The following is a 21,242-nucleotide window of genomic DNA, read 5'->3' on the forward strand; positions in this document are numbered from 1 at the left end:
TACAACTAGCATCCCTGAAAAATGCCATCTAATGTCTTTTACTTGCATGTATATTTTTGAGTCTCGGAGATTTATATCGCTAGTGGTAAATAATATGCATGCCAGAGACTCCATCCTCTCCCTTATCTTCTTGAAGAGAGAGTTTTCCACTGGGTTAGCATAAGCAGAAAAAAATAAAACAACCAAGGAGTATTGGATGAAACTTGTTCTTTTCACTAATCATATGGCATACACCGCTGTCTCTATGCTAAAGGCACAACAGTGAGCTAGCACACAATACAAATAAATATGTCTTTGCTCTGGCAACGTGAGCTAGATGAACAATCACATTGGACTGACCAACTAGGCACATAGCAGATCAGTGTCGCTGCCGGAGCCGTGGAGGAAAGTGGACTAAGCTATGGTTATCGCTGCAGGCTTGTTCATTAACGCATGACGATTCCGAACTAAAACTCCTTGGCAAAAAGAGCCAGACCGGCTAATACATTCTCCTTGCACGTAAGCATATACACCGTTGAGCCAGAATGCACCGTGAGCAGTCTCACACGCCTGTCACAAATTGGCCTTGCCAAGCGATCGTCACTTCTTGACAAGTCCGAACAGGAGAAAGAAGTCGACATCGTCGTTCAAGATGAAGAACATGAACGGGTGGTCTACAATAAACTTGCGCCGTTCGCTGCTGGAACCCGGCGCTGTGCCGTCTGGTCGCGGTGCTGACGAGGGGGCACCTGGGGCAGCTGGGACGGTGGACGTGACTGCGCGTGCCAGCACCGGCTCCTCCTTGTCGGGCTTGCCGCCGCGCTCGGTGGCGCAGAAGCAGCACGCGTGTCGAGCCAACGTCACCCTGACTCCGCGCGCCTTGCTCAGGCCGGACAGGTTGGCGCGTTCGGTGAACAGGTCCTCAACGCCCAACGCGGGAAGCACGCGCCTCAGGTCCGTCACCTGCGGTTCAGGGTAAGGGAATGTGTAAACAGCACCACCTATCTCCGCAAGAATGGTCGAAAGGGCTACCAAAGTGAAGTCGATTGTGAGAACTAGGAAACACCATGCAGTGGCTTAGAACTAACGCGAGCTCACTTTCAAGCGCTGTTAAGTGCTTCGCAATGAACACATCATATGGGTGTGGCCATCATGAGAGGCTTAGCGACAAGTAAAAAGTAGTCACCGAGTGTGGACCTTGCCACATAAATTGCCTTTGTGCCTCCCCTTTCCTTATAAGGCAAGGGGAGGCACAAAGGCAATTTATAACCTCTCCTGCTAGCAGGCGTGCTTGCAGCCGCACTCAGCCCTGACGCCACGAAAGATCATGTATCGTCCACTCACCCGCCACAAGCAAAGAGCTGGGAGCTGGAAATACCATCAACCGAACAATCTCGCTGAGTCATAATTTTCGAACTACTAAATGGAACCCGAAGAAGAACCGCAGCTCTTTCGCAATGTAGCCGTTGTTGTAGCTATGGAGTCCTAAAAGTGTGCCGCATTTTCCATGGGGCTGCAGAACCATGAGGCCTGGAAGGGTGAGCCGAGGTGGTCTTCGATACTTCTGCAAAAAATTATCTTCCGTGCCACTATAACATAAATCTCACGGATTACATGAGGGCCTATATGTTGCTAACACGAGTTTCTCTTCGAAACTCGTGGTAGCAAAGCATTGAATACGAAGGAGCCCACACTGTCTGGAGCTCCTAAATGGGCCTGACCCCCTCGTCAACAGTTACACGCCTACGCGCCTAAGATGTCTTTGACAAAACATATGTAAACATTGCATTATACCGCACTGCGGCAGGAATGCGAAGTCCAAACGCGGCTACCAGAGCGTGCTCTCTAAACTTCACCTACTGCTTATTTGTACCCTAAGTCTACATTAGTGACGGTTTTTAAATTGCTCCTCTGCGACTGGTCAGGGGGACCTTGAAATTGGCACAATCTCAATATATGTTTAGGGTTTTAGAGGTGTTCAACGTTCCAAAGCGACTCAGGCTATGAGGGATACCGTAGTGAAGGACTCCGAAAATTTCGACCACCTGGGGTTCTTTAACGTGCACTGAAATCGCACATTACACGGGCCTCTGGAATTTCACCTCCATCGAAATTTGAACTCCGCGGCCGGGATCTAACCCGCACCTTTCGGGTCAATATATGTCCTTAGGAGGCAGCGTAATGTATTGGGATGTAAGAGCATTGTTTCGCAATAGCGCCTTCGACTATGTTCTTAACATTTTCTTCGCTTAACACTTTGCCTAACACTTTAGCTTCGATTCATGCCCCAGGACCGGACATTGGTGGGCACGAAACTAGATAAGGCCCGTATTTTCAGGTTTCTGTGCATGTTAAAAAATGAGTGCGGTCGAATGATTCCGAAGAGATACACTGATGTGCCTGAGAGCCCAACCGGAGTTGTCATCATCGGCAGCTCGCAGTCACACCTCGCTGACGCGTCGCGTACAATGTGCACGTAGTATTAGCACTATTTGTGCAGAAAAAGTGTCTGTCAAAGACCTACAATACCACGCGTCGCATATTGGTGGTCTCCGGCCAACCAGGATAACGTTCTTTCTGACCAAGCAGTTGAACGCCAGAATGTCTGAGGTTACGACATACAACGCCAAAGAAAACAGAGATACCGCAAAGCCGAGGAAATGTGCCTCATCCAGCTGTCGCCTTAAAATCCATTAATCAATTACTTCTTGTCTTAGCATGCTGCAGTGAGTTCCTACTTAGACATGCGAACAACATCAATGAGATGCGGCCAAGACAAACTGCAGTAATTTAAGGGTATGCTCTGGTACATTGAAGGAACATCAAATACCAGGGCATTTTGTGAAGTACTCTGCGTTTCATTGACGTTTGGTTTGGTGCATATAAATGGTGCTGATGTTCGTCATACTCTATCAGAAAAACTCCGAACGAAAGAATGAAGTCAGTGCAATAGCAGAAAATGGCAGGACAATATAGAATAACTAATCCATGACCGATCGCCAAGCCTGTTTTCATCACGTGTTTTTCTTCGAATATTTTCATCTGTGGCATGCTTATAAAGTTAGTCGAAAGTGCTTATACCACATGTTTAATTCATGACACTCGCGTTTCAGTAATAGAGCATCAAGCCACCTGTCTCAGCCGGAACCGAGGAAGGCTGACGTCCACTTCGCGCTCGCGGAAACGCAGCTCGAAGGCCTTGACGCTGAGCTTTTCCTGGAGGGTACTGAGGCCGTAAGGGTCTGTGGGCAGGAGGAGCACCATGACCGCGTCCGAACGCCGGTATGGCAGAACCAGCGCGCTTGCGCCCATTGACGGGCAGTCGGCCACCAGGAAGCGGCCGGACTGGTGCATCATGCGGACCTGTAGGAAGCATTGCCGAAGATTCCAGTTTTCCTCTCGTGGTCATGTGAAGATGACCTTCTATTGGATTGTAAAACACTTATTGCGTCGAGAGCAGATTGCAGAAGACACATACTAGATGGCCGCTAGCCCATGGCTGGCGGCGACCTCATTGGCCAGCTCGACTGCCCGTACTTGATTGTTAGGGTCCGAGCTGACCACCACGGCCTCCCACCGCTCGGGAGCAGGGAGCTGTGTCAACTCCGCCGGATGCGGATCATTTGCGCAGTTCCACAAAATGTGATCGTATGTGGCCCTTTCACCACATTTATGGCAGTTTTGGTCGTACTGGCCATCGTACATGAGGGCAAGCACTGCCGGATTCAGATAGGGAGCGTGTTTGCAGTCGGCGCCAGGTAACTTCCTGCGCTTTTGTTGACGATTTGTGGGGAGGAGGATATGCGCGCCTCTCCAGCCTTAGTGATGGGTGATGTCATGAAATCAGATAAACACTACCCTGCGGATGCACAATTATAACATAGTAGTAGACGCCAGTTTTGGCTGTTCTTGATCTAATGTATCGTGTTTTTCGCAGCACACATATATATGACAGTTGTGACCAACTATTCCGAACAAGACTTCTAATTCTCCTCCAACTTTCACCTTGTGTATATGCGCTATGAGTGACTGCTATGGTGATCCCACTTCTAACTTTAAGTACGACCGCAGATGGCGCATTCTGTAGAGCGGCCGCATGTCCCTTGTGTGGAGCCCCACTAGGAGCACACTATTTTGCCACAAGAAAAATGCTGCGGTTATCAGCCACAGAACACTACACCGTTACTGCTTAGACCGAAGGTAGGCCCTATATAGAGTTATCGTTGTAAAAATAAAGGGAAATACCACAATGTAAATCTGACGAGGGGTGACAAAGGGTGATTTGTTGAATGTAGGCGTATTCTAACGAGCCTACCGTGCTATCATATAGCCCGCCTTATGATGATGCTTCTTGCAGGGGCAAGCCATGGGTTTTAACGCTTCGCCCGCGATGCGCCTCAGCACATCTTTAGCTGCGTTATGATTTCGACTCAAGACGCGGGAAACTTTCGGGCATATTCGAACACTTCGGAAGCACATAAGCGAAGACAAGCTAAGCGTATTTCTCTGACGAAAACACTTTGTGCGCCTGTGTGAAAAACTACTTTCAACTTAGCATATTCTAGTTAGTGTGCAACCAAAAGCTGCCTTGTGATCTCGTCGCCATGCTTCGTGGCTAAGTTACCGTTGCTGCGAACTAGTGCGGCTGAAGAATCCGGACAGGAAGAATCCGGCGGCAGCGGCATATAGGGTCATCCAGGAACACCACGTAGATCGCGCTCCCTTCATCCCTTCCAAGAGCCCGCCCTCTCTGTAGCCTGAGTGCCCACCTTCTTTGTCCTTCCGGGCGACAGGTGAAACAGGGCGTCGGTAGTGCGCGCCCGGCTGAAACGCACTCGCCAACCACCGGCGAATCCCACGAAGCTGAGCATAAGAAGCGACCTCGAGGCGGCGCCCGCTGCCCCCTCCGTTGCCGACTCCGGCAGGATCTCGTGGGTGGCTAGGCGGGGCACGGCCTGGCGCGCATCTTCAGCGATTCGCGCCAGGCTGCCGGCAGGATCGTTCGCCAGGTCGTGCGCCTGCATGCGGAAGGCGAGGGCCGCGTCGCACCGCCGGAACTCACGGCGGATCTTGAGGCCCCTGTCGTGGTGGATCAGGTTGTCGAGGTGGAGCCGAAGGGAAGACACTCTGCGAGCCGAAACGTCACTCGTGAGCCGACAACGGCAACTCCGCCTTTATCACGTAACATTTCGCCTTCGCGGTGTCGGGTCTTCGATGCAGTGAGCATCCAGCGGATATATTTTCTATTCGAAACAAGCATTCAATGTACTCTTCAGCGAGATTAAAATCCTTCCAACTGCTGATACTGCAGTGCTGCTCCTTTTGCATAGAATTTCGCCTCTGGTGAAGCCAAAAGCTGTTATGCAAACAAGGCACCCAATCGGCACCAGCGAACAACTTTCATCGAGACTGGACTGCTTGCGGTAGGTGGTTGCCCGGCAAACCTTCATATCAACTACACGGTGAAGCTCGCAGAATGTAGTAATTTTTTAACGCAATAGGGTTAAGGCTCCCGTTCTGCAGAAAATGCGGCGCCTTCGGCGTTGTGAGCTAAAGATCTCCGGAGAAGCAACCTATAGTTGGGCCACCTAGGTCACGTGACCTTGTGGCGTCATCACAACGTGCCCACCGTGGTACGTGGCAGTCAAGTTAATGATTGGTCGCGAGAGGCTGCTCGGGAAGAGCAACCCGAACCGCACAAGGCCCACCGCTGGGAGCACCGGCCGTCGCAGGGCATTGGCACATCGCTTAACCGCTGCGCCACGGCGCCAGGGGTGGTACGAGGGCTCCCACGAATCTATGAATCTGGAGGACGAACGATTCTGCATATATGAACATTAACTCATTACCGCTATCGCGTCATACCCTTAAGACTGAGCGTAAATGTCCCTTCAAACTTTTTTAAGTCCAAAATTGAAACCGGACAGGAAGGTCGAAATGAAAGCCAAGGGTCGGCCTTTTCTACCAGCTTACTGTAAACTGCCAGCAGCTGTAAACGTGGCGCTCGTTCCCTTTTCTATCCCGGTGCTTTTATTTCTTGAAACGAAACTAAACAAAAAAGGGTGTTATTCGCTTTTTACAGAACTTTACAATTTTAGCTACATCGCGCCAAAATACATGCGCTTTCGAGAAGCTTGCACGTAAAGCAACCTGTCCAGCGCATGTAACTCATCGAAATAGCCAAAATTTGTTGCGCAGCAGCGCCGAGGGTAAACGTGTTCTCAAGATTCTTAAAACTGATATGGATATTACTTACGGTGGGCTACGCGCCTTTCGTTAAGGAGCCCAATAGTAATAAATAAAAAGTTAACTATTCAATATCAGTTAACTAGCCAGCTAGTAAGCACGTCTTAGCTGAATTCTGATGCACTACACCGCTGACAATGCTATGCCTGAAAAAACGCTCTTCTAACTCAGAAAGCCTATTTTTAAAAATTGTGCAAAATCTTAGGTGAAGCACCCTGCATGCAGAGAGGGGAAACGAAATTTAAACGCAGTACCAATCGTATGTTAAGTAAGCTTGTTACAATGATGAGCTCCCAATATGTGTTATATAATTAAGGACTCGTTCGTGTACACGAAAAGAACAAATGATGCATTTTATAGTCATCAAATTCGAAATAGTGAGCCGCCACTGTATTAAGTTTTGTGGTGCAACAACGACGGGTCTCCAGCGCTAGTTCACCATGGATCGTTTTAAGAGCTGCGACGGCACCACACTGGAGGACAAAGGGCAGATTAACCTGTCTCTTCTCTTCTGCTTGATACTGGCGCACAAGGCCAGGACAATGGTAATCTTCCATGGTCAAGTCCACCGACGGTGGACGAGAGTGTGGTCATGAAGGAGGTCATCAATCAACACTACACACGCATGTGATCACACCTAACTTAACTTTGCCTTCTCGGTCCCTCTGGATCCGAGAACCCATGTATACGGAAGAATTTACTTCCAATTGCTTTTAACCCCCGCTATGCTATATGCCTAAACATACTGATACAACACCCGCATTGCCCTATATGGGATTCGTCCGATGCCAATATCGAACACTGTCTCTTCTCTTGCCCCATCGTTCTCATCACCCCCACTAACCCAATCCCCCTACCTAGGCTACCTGGTCGGCGGACCCCAACGAGAACCTACAGCGAGCCGTCGTCCGGCTCGCCATTCATATTCGAGGCGTCTACATTCAGACGGCCAATAAAAGTGTTTTCCTCCTCCTCATCTTCTCACCCCAAGCAGGAGCGACACTGAGCGTGCAGCTTGGCGAAGTAGTCATCCGTTCGGGGCCGGTGGTGGCGCGCGGGTTGCAAGTGCAGCGCTTGCGCGATCTGGTGGGCGGTGGAGCCCCTGGCGGCGTGCAGCAACGCTTCCAGCGTGCTCGCCACCACGTAAGGCGAGAAGAGGATGTTTCCCGTCCGGCCTGAGAGCCGCAGCTGCCGGCACAGGTCCAGCGTGAACTGGAGTAGCCCCTGGCTGATCTGATCGTAGCGGATGCTGCGCATGATGGATATAATGGGAAACGGTAAATGTAGGCACGCAATGGAAGCTCAGTTGCTTTGGCGTCCGGCTGCTGATGCCAAGGTCGTGGGTTCGATTCCGGCCATGGCGGCTGTATTTCGATGAAGGCGATATACAAAAACGCTCGTGTGCTGTGCGATTCTTAGTGCACCTTAATGAACTTGCAGATGGTCTAAATTTGCATCTGCATGCTCAGTGAGCATGATGGTCTTATGAAAATGGCCTAATGAGCATGCTTTGGTGTTGCAACCGATACGAGAAACTTTTCTCGAAATCTTCGTGCAGATAGCTAGATGCGTGTCAGCTGAAAATGTTTGCTTCGATTCCCTTCCTGAAATATCGCCGTCATTTCGCCTCTGTATATCTCCCAAGAACGAGCCTGTCTACCGCGATTTTAAATGTTTCCTGCAGTAAGTTTTTAGTTTCGTTACATATTTTCTGTTTGATAAATCATTCAGTGCACTCATCGTGCAAGTTATCAGTCGTTATGCGTTGGTGTAAAACACGCCAAAAAGTAGAATTTATTGCCCTGCCCCGTTCTCAACCCGTTCTCAACCGTCACAACGCCCGCGAATTTGAACTCATTTGAGAGTCCGCGCTATCCTAAACTGCGAACAGCAGGCATGTAATCCTTCAGTAACAATATCTTCGACTTTCAAGGTGTGGCATGGCCCGGAAGCCCTGAAACAGTGTGAAAACTGCTGAACTTTTTTTTTATCGCGGTGTAGACGTAAACGTCAGAATTTGGAGTCCAGATTACTAAAAAACGATTAATGTCGCTTAGTACCAGTAGGAATAGTTTATGTTCTATTTACGAAAAAACATGAAGTATAACACAGAAATGGCAAGGCAATAGGATGCCTGCGCGAATGCCACGGGCGGCTAATACAATTTCTTGGCTGAGCGATGTACGCAGTAATCCCCGATTTTGATGAACTATCGCGACAGTGAAAGTCTGAGGACCAGCAAAATGCGGGAAACACAGGAAAAATAAAATAAACCTGCGCACCGAGGTTTTCAAACATTCACCCGAACCATCTTCTCACCTTGTTTCTTATTTCTAAATGGCGTGCTTAATTACTGAAATTCTATCCGAGTGTTCAACGCTAATATTGATGCTATTATGCTGTAACATGCTTCTTTAGTAAAAGGAATGCCATAGAAAGCGCGTCCTATTGTGTGGACATTGCACCTGAGCCCAGAGCTGTCAAGAAAGCGGGATATTCGAAAAAAAATTCAGGATTCGAAGCGTCCGGTCATAATCAATATGAGTGACGCAAGGGAACGAACACAGAAAGACAGAAAGATAGAAAGAGCGCTCTTTCTATCTTCCTCTCTTTCTGTGTTCCTTCCCTTGCGCCATTCAGAATTATGAACCAGCTAGCCCAGCAGCAAGTACTTCTGCGTCCGATCGTGCCCAGCGTTCGCCACAGGTCGGCATTTTCAACGCTTGGTTAGTCGCTCTGGAAAGTTCTGATGGTTCCAAAGGGCGCACTGTGTTCAAAGTCGACCTTGGGAAGAGTATACAGGCTAAACAACCCATATCTACTATGGCAATAGCAGCAGTAAGAAGTTCCAGGTTGAAATACAAAAAATGTAAGCAACTATCTCTTGCATGGCGGGCACCTCGCGGCGCTGTAGCCGGGTGCGGTGTAGATGGCCTCAACCATGCTTGAGAATCGATAAAGAAAGAAAAGTAAAGACGGCAGAAGAGACAACGAGCGCACTGAACGGCGAAGTGTCTGTACGACGTGTCTCAAGTGGAAGGACCGGAGGCAGGGAAGGGTATCAAACTCCGGACATTCGATCGGTGCACTGCGCGTACTAGCATTAGAAGCTGTTGCTGCCTTTACCGGAAGTGAAGTCACTTGCGATCTGGCGACATCGCCTCCCCCTAACTAATGGGCGAATTTCAACGGACAATACCTCATGCATCCGCAGCATACTCACGCCTGTTCGTCAGGAAAGGAGGGGCCGGGCAAGGTGACCCTTCGCTTCTGGCTCATGCTCTGCGCGATAGGGACGGTTCGGACGTCCCGACTGCGTCTCTGGGATCCCTTGATCCGCTTTTCCACTGACGTCCCGCTTGCTTCTGGCAGACATATTTTAAAGAACAGGTTGTCTTGCAGGCTGCCTTGATTATTCAAATATTGCTACATTCAATGCAACAACAAGAAAACAGTGCCCGTACTATGTTGCGTGCGCGTGCCTGTAATTGGTCACCTTATCTTCAGCCGAAACATTTTTATCTGCAACCAACCCCAGCCGGTCAAGTTAGGGTGTTTGGTTCGATTGCGGAGTGTTGCCTTTGTCGCGCTTTGCTTTTAATGTTTATGTAGAGTGTTTGTTACTCGCCCATTATTTGAGTTGTTCGCAGAAATTTTGCTGGCCACCTGCAGGCCTTTTTCCCTTTTTTTTTCGTTGTTGACAAAGCACTGTGCAATTGTATCCCTACTCCTGCCTTGTCCACCAAAAGGTGGACGGCAGTATTGAATAAATAAATAAATGAATTATGGCGAAAAGCAACCGGCCAATGGGTGCGCCATCGAAGGAAAAAATAGTGGGCAAAATCAGAAGACACAACGCCATAGTCTCAAACCGTTAGTCTAAACATACTCTGTTGCTGCTACTCGCCAGCCCATACACCTTAAACTTTCATGGTTCTTGACATTTCACGCGTACAAGGGTATTCAGTTGAGGTGCTTGCCGCGACCTCGTAGCAGGCAGAGAAGAAGAGCAAGAGCAAATACGACCAACACCTCTTGAATGGCACCAGCACTGCGCGTTCCGTTTCTCCGTCATTCGGCAGCAAAGAAGTTGTCCAAGCGGAAATTTATGAAACGGAATATCTCTTCGAGAAAGTTCGCGGCGATATATTTGCTTCTCCTCGCCTCTAGAGCTCGCATACAAAGCGCATTGTCGCGGTAGTGCGCAATTCTACATTACGGTTGCCCTGGAGGTGCCTCCTGACAATAGTTGTCAGAATAAGGCGTGTCAGTACGTAGCTCACCTGTCACAAATTGCGGCCGATGACGGGAACGTTTAGCAACGCGTTTCGGTCCCAGCAAGCATAATGGACACTCGGGGTCTTCTTCTTCTTCTTCTTCTCCTCAAGTAATATGGCACATACCCACGTGGGGGGGATTGGCCAAGGTATAGGGTAGAATGCCAATGAAGCATTTGCGCGGGGAAGGAAACGTCAGAAGACTGAATCAAGATAAAAAAAAATTGGGACAAATAAAATGAATTCAAGAGGTATGAGTCATCCGGAATAGAATCAATCTAGCCTTTTTTGGACATGCGAAAGAATTTTGTGTATAGCTAACAAGATAATCGATTAGTTGCACTTATGTAATCGTGAAGGTAGCCGCATACACTGCTTAACGGGAATCCCTTGGCACTCGCACCGAACGATAGAAGAACTGTAAGAGACAGAGGCAGTCCTAGTCTCGAAAGAGGAACCTCCAGATATTGCTTTCTCTGAACCGCGAACAGCCGGCAAGAGAGGAGAAAATGATCGATTGATTCAACTTGCCCACATGATACACAAAGGTGTCGCTTTTTCTTCTTCTTCTTCGTCCTCTTAAGGCATAGCACATACCCACATGGGGAGATTGGCTAGGGTGTAGTGGCATAAACAAGTAAATTTCCATAGGTGATTACGACAAAATTTTAGTACCAAGCATGAATTTTGAAAAATGTAATAATGAAAACGACAGAAGAATATTTAAAGTAAAATAACAGACAGCATTTTGGTGAAAAAAAAAAAGAAGAGCTCGAAGATTTTTAAAAGAATTAGCAAATCAACCTACCAGTTGCAATTATTTAATCATGAAAAATCCCACAAATTGAACCCAATGCAAATTCTTTTGTGCTTGCAGCGAACGATAATAACACTGGCAGAGATAACGGGAGCCCTAACCTGGAGCGAGGAACCTCCACATGAATCTTCCTCTGAAGTGCGCACTGTGGACAGTAGAGGAGAAAATGGTCTACAGATTCAACTTCCCCGCATGCGTCACATAGGTTTGTCGGTGTCAACCCACATCTGCATAGATACAAATTCAAACTGGGAATCCTGCACCGCAACCGCATCACTGATACCTCACACAGCCTGGTTTTACACGAACGGACGTTCCAATTATATGCTAAGTGCTGATAATCAGTGGGATTTAGTAAGAGATCACGTAACCTGGCTGATATGTATTGGAACCGCTGAAACCTGGAAATCGCCAGGAGGCTGAAATTCGGGACAGGATGTATCACTGACCCGTCAAGAGCCGGCCTTGCTAAGTAATCAGCCACCTCATTTGATTGAATACCTGCATGGCCAGGGACCCAGACAAAACGGACCTCCTTCAAAGTGCATGGGACAAAAATCGCAGGAAACGTCTCAGAGAATATTTTTGTAATGTTTCAAGGGACACTAAAACTAACAAACAATGAGCGAGAATAATAAAGTGAGACACATGGCATGGAATTTTGTGCAGGGCTAATCCAAGAGCCAAAAATTCCGCAAAGAATATAGGAGTATAATCAGGGATGCGAACACAATAGCTCCAGGCCAGATCTTTCGAAAAGATGCCAACTGCAGCTTTTTGGCAGCTGACGGAGATATCGGTAGAAAGCACCGTATGATAGGGGTATTCCTCTATGTGATCAGAGAGAAGGCCGTTTAAAATGTTTGCTGGCATGTGTTTCGCATGAGATGGGAAGATGTGGTTAAAATGGAACTCCACTGCTGCCGGCGTGCCAACAACCCACTGCAAAGAACTGAGATCAACACCAATCGGTGTTAAAAGGTTCTGCGTTAACATAATTTGCGGCATTTGATACCGTGGCCAATGATGAGAAAAGAATAAAGCCGGCTGAGATACAAAAATAGGAGTACTGATGTCATGTTGTCCCCTTTTTTACCCGCCGTGGATATGCCATCGACAACTATATTCAATAAATATATTAAAAGTCAAAGCGGAAGTGTACATATGCAACAAACTGCTGCACATAAATAAGGTGAATGAATAAACATGCAGGTTACAGGACATGCATTGCGATAAGCTGTAGCGACGTCTAGAAGGCACAAGTGCCATAGGATACGCACAGGCTCCAAACCTAGAATGTTATCAACTAAAACCAAAAACCTAATCAGTGCACACATCAACATGCATCATCAAGATCACACATCAGTCATCAAGCAGTCACTAAACAGTCATGACCATCTCACGTTTAGTTACCCCTCTTCAAACAAAGAGGTTCCAAGGAGGGGGAGCTGCAATGCATAGTTCCTTCTGTCCTGGCAACACATTACGATCTCTAGCAGCAGAATTCACTCTTCATGGAGGTGGGCACCATTAAGCGCCCATCTGATCCGTCTGCTTTGTCTCTAACTCTGAGCAAACTGCCACCGCCCACATAACACCGCCCAACGTCACGCCCTACCTCTCATGAGGCAGGGCGTGAAGTTGAACACACCGCGCGATTTCAGATCGTCGCGTTGTTCCCACTTGATTCCGGCCTCCTCCACAATCGGTACGAACATCATAATTTGGCGGACTGTCACCCTATACTCAACGCGTCTGCTTTTTGGTTTGTCATCTCAGCTCTCTGAACGATTTCGGAGTCACAATGCATGCTGCAAGAGAAGGTTCCAGCTCGCTAATCTCGAGCTCGGATCGCGGGCGTTCATGAGGCATTTATGGGACTAAGGTTGTTCTTTGCTACTGGTGAGACTAGACGTGCAACTATTATGACAGCAATTGCTCCACGCGACACTTAGCTGTTAATTAAAGTTGGCAATTTGCGCCAGCACATCTGGACGGTATACACACCACATGATGAACACACAGAAGAAGATGCCGTTAAAGAGGTTGGCAGTCCGTGACTTTGCGGAATTGGCGCCCATACAGGAAACATCGAGAGAGGTGAACGGCCCTGTCTACCACAAGGCATTCTTGTTCTGTAGCCGGATTTTTCTGCTTCGCTGAGTTCAATTGCTGCAGCCAGCGTATGCCATGGGGCGCTCTTTTCCTTCGAATTCTTCGGATAACATTGCCCCAACTGCCACTTTGGAAGCGTCTGTCGCCAGCGTGAATGGTTTACTGAAACCCGGGAACTACAGCATGGCGTCTTGATCAATTTACGCTTCATAGCTGTGAATACCTTCCTCGCCCCACCTGAACGGCTCCTTTGCTGTTAGGTGAATTAATGGGCGCACCTGTTCCGCAAAGTTGAGGATGTGCCATAGGTATAGTACGACAAAAGTCCCAAAAATCGCCTAACTTCGATTTCGTTTCTATGAAGGTTCAGGCAAGTCCTCATCGAACTGCACCCTCAATGGATCTGAGCTCACTTTGATGGCTGTAGTTCAAGGCCTGCCGCTCGAACTCTTCTGAGCTCGTTCCGCAGGTCGGTCAGGTCCTCATCGAATATGCTACTGCAGGCGATAGTCATACACGTACTCACGACAGACTCTCCCCAGGAAGTCCTGTTAAGATTACATATGCGCTACGTTGTCATGTAACAGCGCCACTTTTTACAAGACCCCTATGTATGCGACGCCACTGGTAACGCCAGGATGGCATAATGAATGCCGCATTCTATTTTTTGAAATTGATGTTGATTTCCTGAGGGCATAAAAAGGGTATCAAATGAGGGATGACGAGGATGCTTAGATAAATGAAAAAAGGTCTGCTGATCTAATAAAATCAAGTAGTGAACGATGATGTGGTCCCTGTGTCTAAGCAATATATGAATCCGGATTGTTCGACGAGAGACCCACTGCCATCAGGCGCCGAATTCTCGCCGACTTCAGCGCCGGGCAAACCCACAGCAGGTGGCGAATATCCGCCTCACTATCTCTGATCTTGCAGACTGGACACCCGGGGTGGGGATGTAAATCTTGAAATTGTGGCCACCTGTGTGTCACGGCTGGAGTTAGGGTACACCCGACCCGGTCCTCCGAAGCGCAACCCCCTCTGCAGGGGGAGGGTTACCGCACACGGAGGGATTAGAGCACGTGTGCGGCGCCGGAGGTGTTCCTTTCTCGTTAAAAGGAGGGTGGTGTCATCCAGAGTGCGGACTCGAGGCAAAGACGAGGTTGGTGTCGAAAGGCGGGTCGCAGAATCTGCATGGCTTTGTGCGCTCAGGAGGTCACGCGGGACCCACTCAATACGGATTTGCTGCGCGATGCGGAGTGCCGCTAGACGATGGATGTTTCGGCAGATCTCTTGGGTGCGACTGACGTGTCGTAGTAGGCGTGGGATGTGAAGGGCATCGGTGCGAATGACAATGCAGGCCGTAGGTTGGGAACGGCGGCCGCAAAGCAAAGTGCCTCTTGAACCGCAAGCATCTCCGCACAGAAGGAGGAAACCTGGACGTTTTTTTTTTTCAGGGCAGGCTTGCAAGGACAGTAAACTGCCGTTGTTGTTTCGCAGGCCTGGATGCTTGCGTCAGCGTACATAACGATGGAGCCATGCGGCAGATTGGCGTCTTGCTCTGTAATTCGGTCGCGAAACGACGATCCCGTCTTCTCCTTATCGTGCTCGTGCATTTCATCCTTCCAAAAGCCGGACGCCATATCGATAACTGTGAAGAATTTAGCATAGCCGAGTTCTTGCAACGCCTTCACTATAGATGTTCGGTGGCGAGTACAGTGCTCAACGCGAATTAAGCGGTTCAAATCGCGGTAGTCAACGACAAACCGGTACGACCCGTCGGGTTTCTCGACTAGTAGTGCAGGTGCTCCCCATGAAGATGTCGAGTGCTCGATAATTATTTTCGTCGAGGAGATCATTCACCTGTCGATCCATCTCTTCCCAGTTCGAAAACGGCACATGTCGGTTTTCTGTGCTTGATGACTTCGCGGCGGCCTATCTTGGTACCGACGATCAAAAACGTTTGTCTGAATTTTAAAATGGCATCCTGAAGTCGCGATTTTGCGGATTCGGCGATGTGCGACAAGTCAAACCGGTTTTCGGGATCGGCCATCTCAACGTGCCTGCAAACCGTTCTTTCAGGGAAAGAGTCTGTTGTCACCAGTAGTACAAGACTGCCTTTCAGCTTATTGCGCGGCAGCCGGACCTCCTGAATCATGCTGTGCATCATGCATGTGTACAGGTACTAAGCAGTGGTCTGGGACTCTGACTAGGAGATGTTGGCACCTGCTATTCCGGATATTTCCATGAAATCACCTTCTACAACTATTTGATGTCCCTTGATCAATTAATATTTTACCTCGCCTATTAGGTTGCGCTCGCTGAGTGGCAGTAAAGTCGTTTCTCCAGTGAGGTGGATAATTGCTGCCTCACTTGAGGGCAGTCTACCTGACGGGCGCTTCTGTGTGCTGTATCTCCCCAGTTCAGGAAAGGTACCTTTTAAGTCGTCAGTTTGCAAGAATTCCTTACTTAGAAACAGATCCATCTGAAGGTTGGACACTATATTTTGTCGTATCAGGTCAGGAAACGGCAACATGGCCCTGTATTTACTGCAAGAAATGTTGCTGTAAAAGACTGCTCTCCTAGTGTTATGGGCATCTTGCTGCAAGCAACGGTCTCCAGCACATTTTCCTCAATCACGCCGAGACAAGTTTTCTGATCTATCTGCGTAGTTGTCTGTCTCCACTCGGCAAGAGCCTCCTCCAGAGGTGCTTATTTTAAAAGGCTAAATATTGAGCGTGTATCGAAAGGGCACCTTAATACGCCTCCGTTCACGCCACAGTTGATTATCGGGCCGCGCGCGATCCTTAACGGCTGTCCATCCGTCCATCCCCCAGGCTTCTCGACTTGCTCTATAGCACGCTGAAGAAATCGTGCACAGTGACTTCATGTCCATCGCTGGTAAAAGGAGGAATCATTCTGCTATAATAGTCGCTGCGAACACGCTCACTTAGGTATCGTGTCCCGCTTCCGCTCTGACGTCAGGGTGAAGTCTCATGTCTGCCGTACAGCGCTCGTCCCGTTCCGTCACTACGTCCGCATTCGTATTTTTGGGCTCCTATAAGTCTTCCTGAATACGCATCATCACGCCAAGCTACAAGTACTTATCACGTATGACTCTGCCATTTAATTGAAGTGGATCCCACCGCTGCCGCCATTTGTGATGACCCTGGTTAGTGTTGCGTCACGCATTCAACGTTTAGAGGGTACACAGAGAATTGAGAGAAAGTGAAACAAGACTCGGTAACAAAGAAAACAGGTTTACTAATTAGTTTAAACTGCGACTGGTGGCGCTGTGCCTCACCCGCGGGGATATGTGGTGCAATGATTCGACCGGCTGGAGTCCATCCCGGACCGGGCTCGAACCGCGTGATGCTCTGCGCTGGGTTCAGAAGACGGCTGTCGTGTCAGTGGTTGAGGGGTGCATTTCAGTGGTTGAGGGGTGTGCTAACGGTTGCCAGCATGGCAGGAGGACTTGTCGCTGCTGCCTCGTGCGCGATGAAAGTAGGAACCGATGTCGATTTCTCCTAAGGCGTGTATACCCGACTGACTGGACCGGAGTTGGAGCGATTAAAGAGCTACTCCAGAGGGCCGACGGTCGCGTTTTTGCTGTAACAGCACTATACTTCACATCACGCAATTTTCGAGTCCTGTGTCTGGACACAAAAGTCATTTATTGGTTGAGAGAGGTCGCGTGATCTTGTGACGTCATGAGAACCTGCCCATCGTGGCAGGTGGCAATCTGCACAATGGGTCGTGAGAAACCTCCTCACCGTGGCAGGTAGCAATTCAAATAAATTCACTGCAGTTTCCGCGTGCTTACCATTGGACAACGCATCATGCGATTGCGCATCCAGAGTTAGTTACAAAATGCGCTAATTGGTAGAAAAGCGATGACGTCACAAGATAACGTGACCTTCTTAAGTCATCAAAATGACTTTGTGACGTGATCACTAGCTGCCTGTCCATCATGGCAGGTGGCACTCTGCCCACTGGGTTGGGAGCAACGTGGCCACCCTTGCAGGTTGAAAATAAATTAATGTCATTAGTGTCAACCGTCTGTGATCAGTCTGAGCGCATTAACAAGTTTCTTTGATTGCACGACAGTTTCAGCGAAACATTTCTATTAGTTGGTGTAAAACCCAGAACCGATGACAAACTGGAGTGTCTGCAAGCGTCCGCAAGCGGCACCGCTCACGATCATCGTCCGAGGACGGTTTTTAGCGATGTCAAGATCGCAAGCGCTGAGAGTTCCTATACACGGCGGGAAAGTCAGAAAAATGTAAGCACGTCTCGGGTGTACTGTCGCATTGTCAAGTTCGGCAGGGCTTTGCGAAATCTTCACGTAACGCTGAAAGCTAAAATGGTTCGTGACTGTTTCGCTTTGGACCCTCTTGTTCTTGGACTTCAATGCAGGAGGCTGAACCCCAGTAGTATTTACGTGTGGCCATCACTTCAGTCGAGCATGCAGCGACTTTGTATGTGCTACGTTCTTGAGGAGGCCTGTTTAGAGCACTGGAGCTGTGCGCCGCGGAACAAATCATAGCGCGCTAGTGCTGTGTTAAGGCCAATGTGCTCGTTCCTTGCTTTTACTTCTATGCAGCTTCACTTCAGCGCAAGCACTGGCCGCGAAACGCAGTGCCAACTGTAAAATTTCGCTTCGTTTGCTCTGCAGAGGACCGTTCCAGCGCTCCGATAAAAGCCTACTTGAGTCTGTGCACGTTGCTTGATACCACCGAGTGGGGACGCGCACTCGGGGGCGAAGTTAACGGCGCAGGTCTCTTTGCTTTGAGGTTTTATTTGCGGACCGTAAACACCAGTGAACACGAACAGACACCAATACGAAAATATAAAACGCAGAGAAAAAAAATAAAGTGGCAACGCTTTTAATTGCAGCTCGGATTACGACCAGGTGCAATTTTGCGAGTATTACGGTTGCATCGCCGCACCAATTACAACGACCAGCCACGATTACCACCCTAGTCATTCAATTAAAGCCAAATAAAGCTATAACGACATCGAGTTCTTACCTGGAAGAGTGAAGTCGTCTCGCTGAAAATGCCGGTAACCTACGACCATCGGCGCTGTGACTGACTTACCAATACGAACTTTCTGCACACAAGGCTGCCTTCTCTTCGGGCTGTTAACAGTGGTTAAACAATGGAACGATACCTCCCGGCTTTCCATCCTGTTGACGTGCAAAAAGGCACCCAGCAGTGCTGCCGAGCTTTCCGTTTGCAACGACGTTCTCGGAACGACATCCGAAAGTGCTTGCGCAGCACCAGCAACACGCAGCGCGAATCTGTCGGCCGAAGTCTCCGCAGACGGTATCGCTGCGCGGCAGCAGTGAGTGGCGTCTATGTCGTGAAATTAGCAAATATTTTATAGAAAAAATATGGCAACAAAGTCTAGGTCACTTAAATGATTTAAAAGAAGGCCTTGCATGCGCAGTCACTCTTCGAAAGAACATTATTTTAATACAGTGCTGCCAAATTTCATTGTAGAGGAACCAAAAAAGTTTTGGAATTATATAAGCGAGAAAAAGAAACCGGTGTCGCAAATTTTGGTTGATGGTTCTGTAGTTACCGATCACGGGGATATTGCGCACCACTTCAATGACTACTTTCACAGCGTGTTCTCAAATTCCGCTGCTTGTCCATACAGTGACGCAGTGTTTCACCCCTGTGATGTAAATTTTATTTCATACCCTGGCGTTGTTTCAATGTTACTAAATTTAAAAACTAAATCATCATGTGGTCCCGACAACCTTCCTAACGTGTTTCTGAAGCGATATGCTGAATCTGTAGCAAAGTTTCTAGTTATTATATTTCGTATTTCATTACTTCATGAACAATTACCGAGCGACTGGAAGATAGCCAGGGTTGTGCCAGTACACAAGAAAGGTGACCGCGCATTATTACAAAATTACAGTCCAATATCGCTTACATCATCATGTTGTAAACTAATCGAACATATTATTTCCAACCAGATTAATGAATATTTAGATGCGCACGCAGTCCTCTCTAATTTCCAGCACGGGTTTGGAAAAGGATACTCAACAATTACACAACTAGTCACAGTAATACATTCATTCGCTTCATGTCTTGATAAGAATGGTCAGATTGATGCAATATTTCCTGACTTCAGCAAAGCATTCGATAGAGTTCCCCATGACAAACTAATATTAAAACTCAGACGCATTGGCCTCCCGGAAATTTTAATCATATGGCTATCAAACTATTTAACCGATCGCTACCAATTTGTAGCAGTTAATGAGCGACAATAAGGTTGCCTTCCGGTCGGCTCTGGCGTGCCCCCAAGGAAGTGTGCTGGGGCCATTATTGTTTTTATTATGTATTAATGACATTACTACTGAACTTGATCCGAATGTCCAAATCAGGTTGTTTGCGGATTATTGTGTGCTTTTTTCAAGAAATAACTTCAATTAACGACCAAATCCATCGCAACTCTTCTCTTGCTAAGATTTTTGAATGTTGTGAAACGTGGGACATGAAACTTAACAATGATAAGACTATCTTTTTTCACTTTTCTCGCAAAAAAAGCTCCTCTTTCTTTTAACTACAGGCTAGGTTGGTCACATTTGCAGGAAGAGACTAAATATAAGTATTCGGGTGTCTCACTTACTAACACCTTACCATGGAATTTACATATAGATAGCATCTGCTCTTCCGCATTCCGTAAACTATACGTTTTAAGACATAAGCTTAGAAATTCTCCCCTAGCGTGAAATTACTTGCTTACAATTCACTAATTAGACCAAAACTTGAATATGCATGCGTTGTCTGGGACTCATTTACTAAACCCAATATCACCCACCTAGAAAAGGTACAGAGAAAAGCTGTAAGGTTTATTTACTCTAAATTTTCCCTGTATGACTCACCCTCTGAAATAATGCAGGTTAACTGTATTCAATGTCTTGAAAAACGAAGAAAAAATTTACGTTTGGAATTTCTTTTCTTCTTTGGAATCAAGATCTAGCTATTAAATTTTCTCCATATCTGTCGCTTTTAACGTCGAGGCATACGCGCCATCATCAGCCTAATTCTCTGACGCCCTATTTTGTGCGAACCGATTTATTCAAGTTTTCAATTTTTTCCGCGCACTGTAACCGACTGGAATGATTCTTTATTGCCTTTCGCCACATTTTGATGTTTATTAGCTTTGTTATTATTGTTTTGTTGCCATTTAACCCACCCTGCTTAGACCTGTACAAGGTTTACAGTATTGAATAAAGAAAAGGAAAAGGAAGAAATACGCCGACGAAGCACTCGCAAAGGAGCAAATTCTTCCGCGCTATGCCGATCCTTCTTAGAATAGTTCGCGGCGAAGCCGCAGCGTGGCGTCAATTTCGTGAAAATCGCCAATACAGTGCGCAATCTTTTTTTCCACTCGCTCTTTCCATGCTCGCCCTTTTCGCAACCATTCTCGCCACTCGCTCCCTCTTCCCGGCGCGCCTTCCCTCCCTTGTACCCCTCGCCTGTCGTCGACTTAGTTCCTTTCCGCGGACGACAAACTATGCCACGACCTCGGCAGTTGAGGCACTAGCAGCTCTTGCTCCCCACATCCCCTTTCCCCATCCCCGCTCCAAGCTGTGCCCCCGCGATATGGGTGGCAGAAATCGAGCACATTCCCCCCACATAGCCACAAGAAGTAAAATATCCGCACGCGGCTCCTGCGCCGGATGGGGGCGGACGCACTCGGAGACGCTCCTCCTGCTTTGAAGATCGTAGCATGCGCTCGCCGCTACTTCAGCTCAGGCGAGTTCTTCCCATCGGCCAATGCGAGCAATG

At 48.1% G+C, this 21,242-nt stretch overlaps 1 protein-coding gene across 1 annotated transcript; it reads right to left on the reverse strand.

The window, feature by feature from the left end:
• Positions 1-204: 204 nt before the first annotated feature.
• On the reverse strand, positions 205-10,578 carry LOC144123262 (iris-like). Its single transcript, XM_077656119.1, has 6 exons — positions 10,509-10,578; positions 9,449-9,590; positions 7,211-7,474; positions 4,749-5,106; positions 3,112-3,342; positions 205-942 (listed from the first exon to the last, which is right to left on the reverse strand). Exons 2-6 carry the CDS (start codon positions 9,502-9,504, stop codon positions 580-582), a joined length of 1,272 nt encoding a protein of 423 aa, XP_077512245.1. The 5' UTR covers positions 9,505-9,590; positions 10,509-10,578; the 3' UTR covers positions 205-579.
• Positions 10,579-21,242: the final 10,664 nt, after the last annotated feature.

This window comes from Amblyomma americanum, chromosome 3 (assembly GCF_052857255.1).
Source record: "Amblyomma americanum isolate KBUSLIRL-KWMA chromosome 3, ASM5285725v1, whole genome shotgun sequence".
In the NCBI taxonomy this organism is placed as follows: domain Eukaryota; kingdom Metazoa; phylum Arthropoda; class Arachnida; order Ixodida; family Ixodidae; genus Amblyomma; species Amblyomma americanum.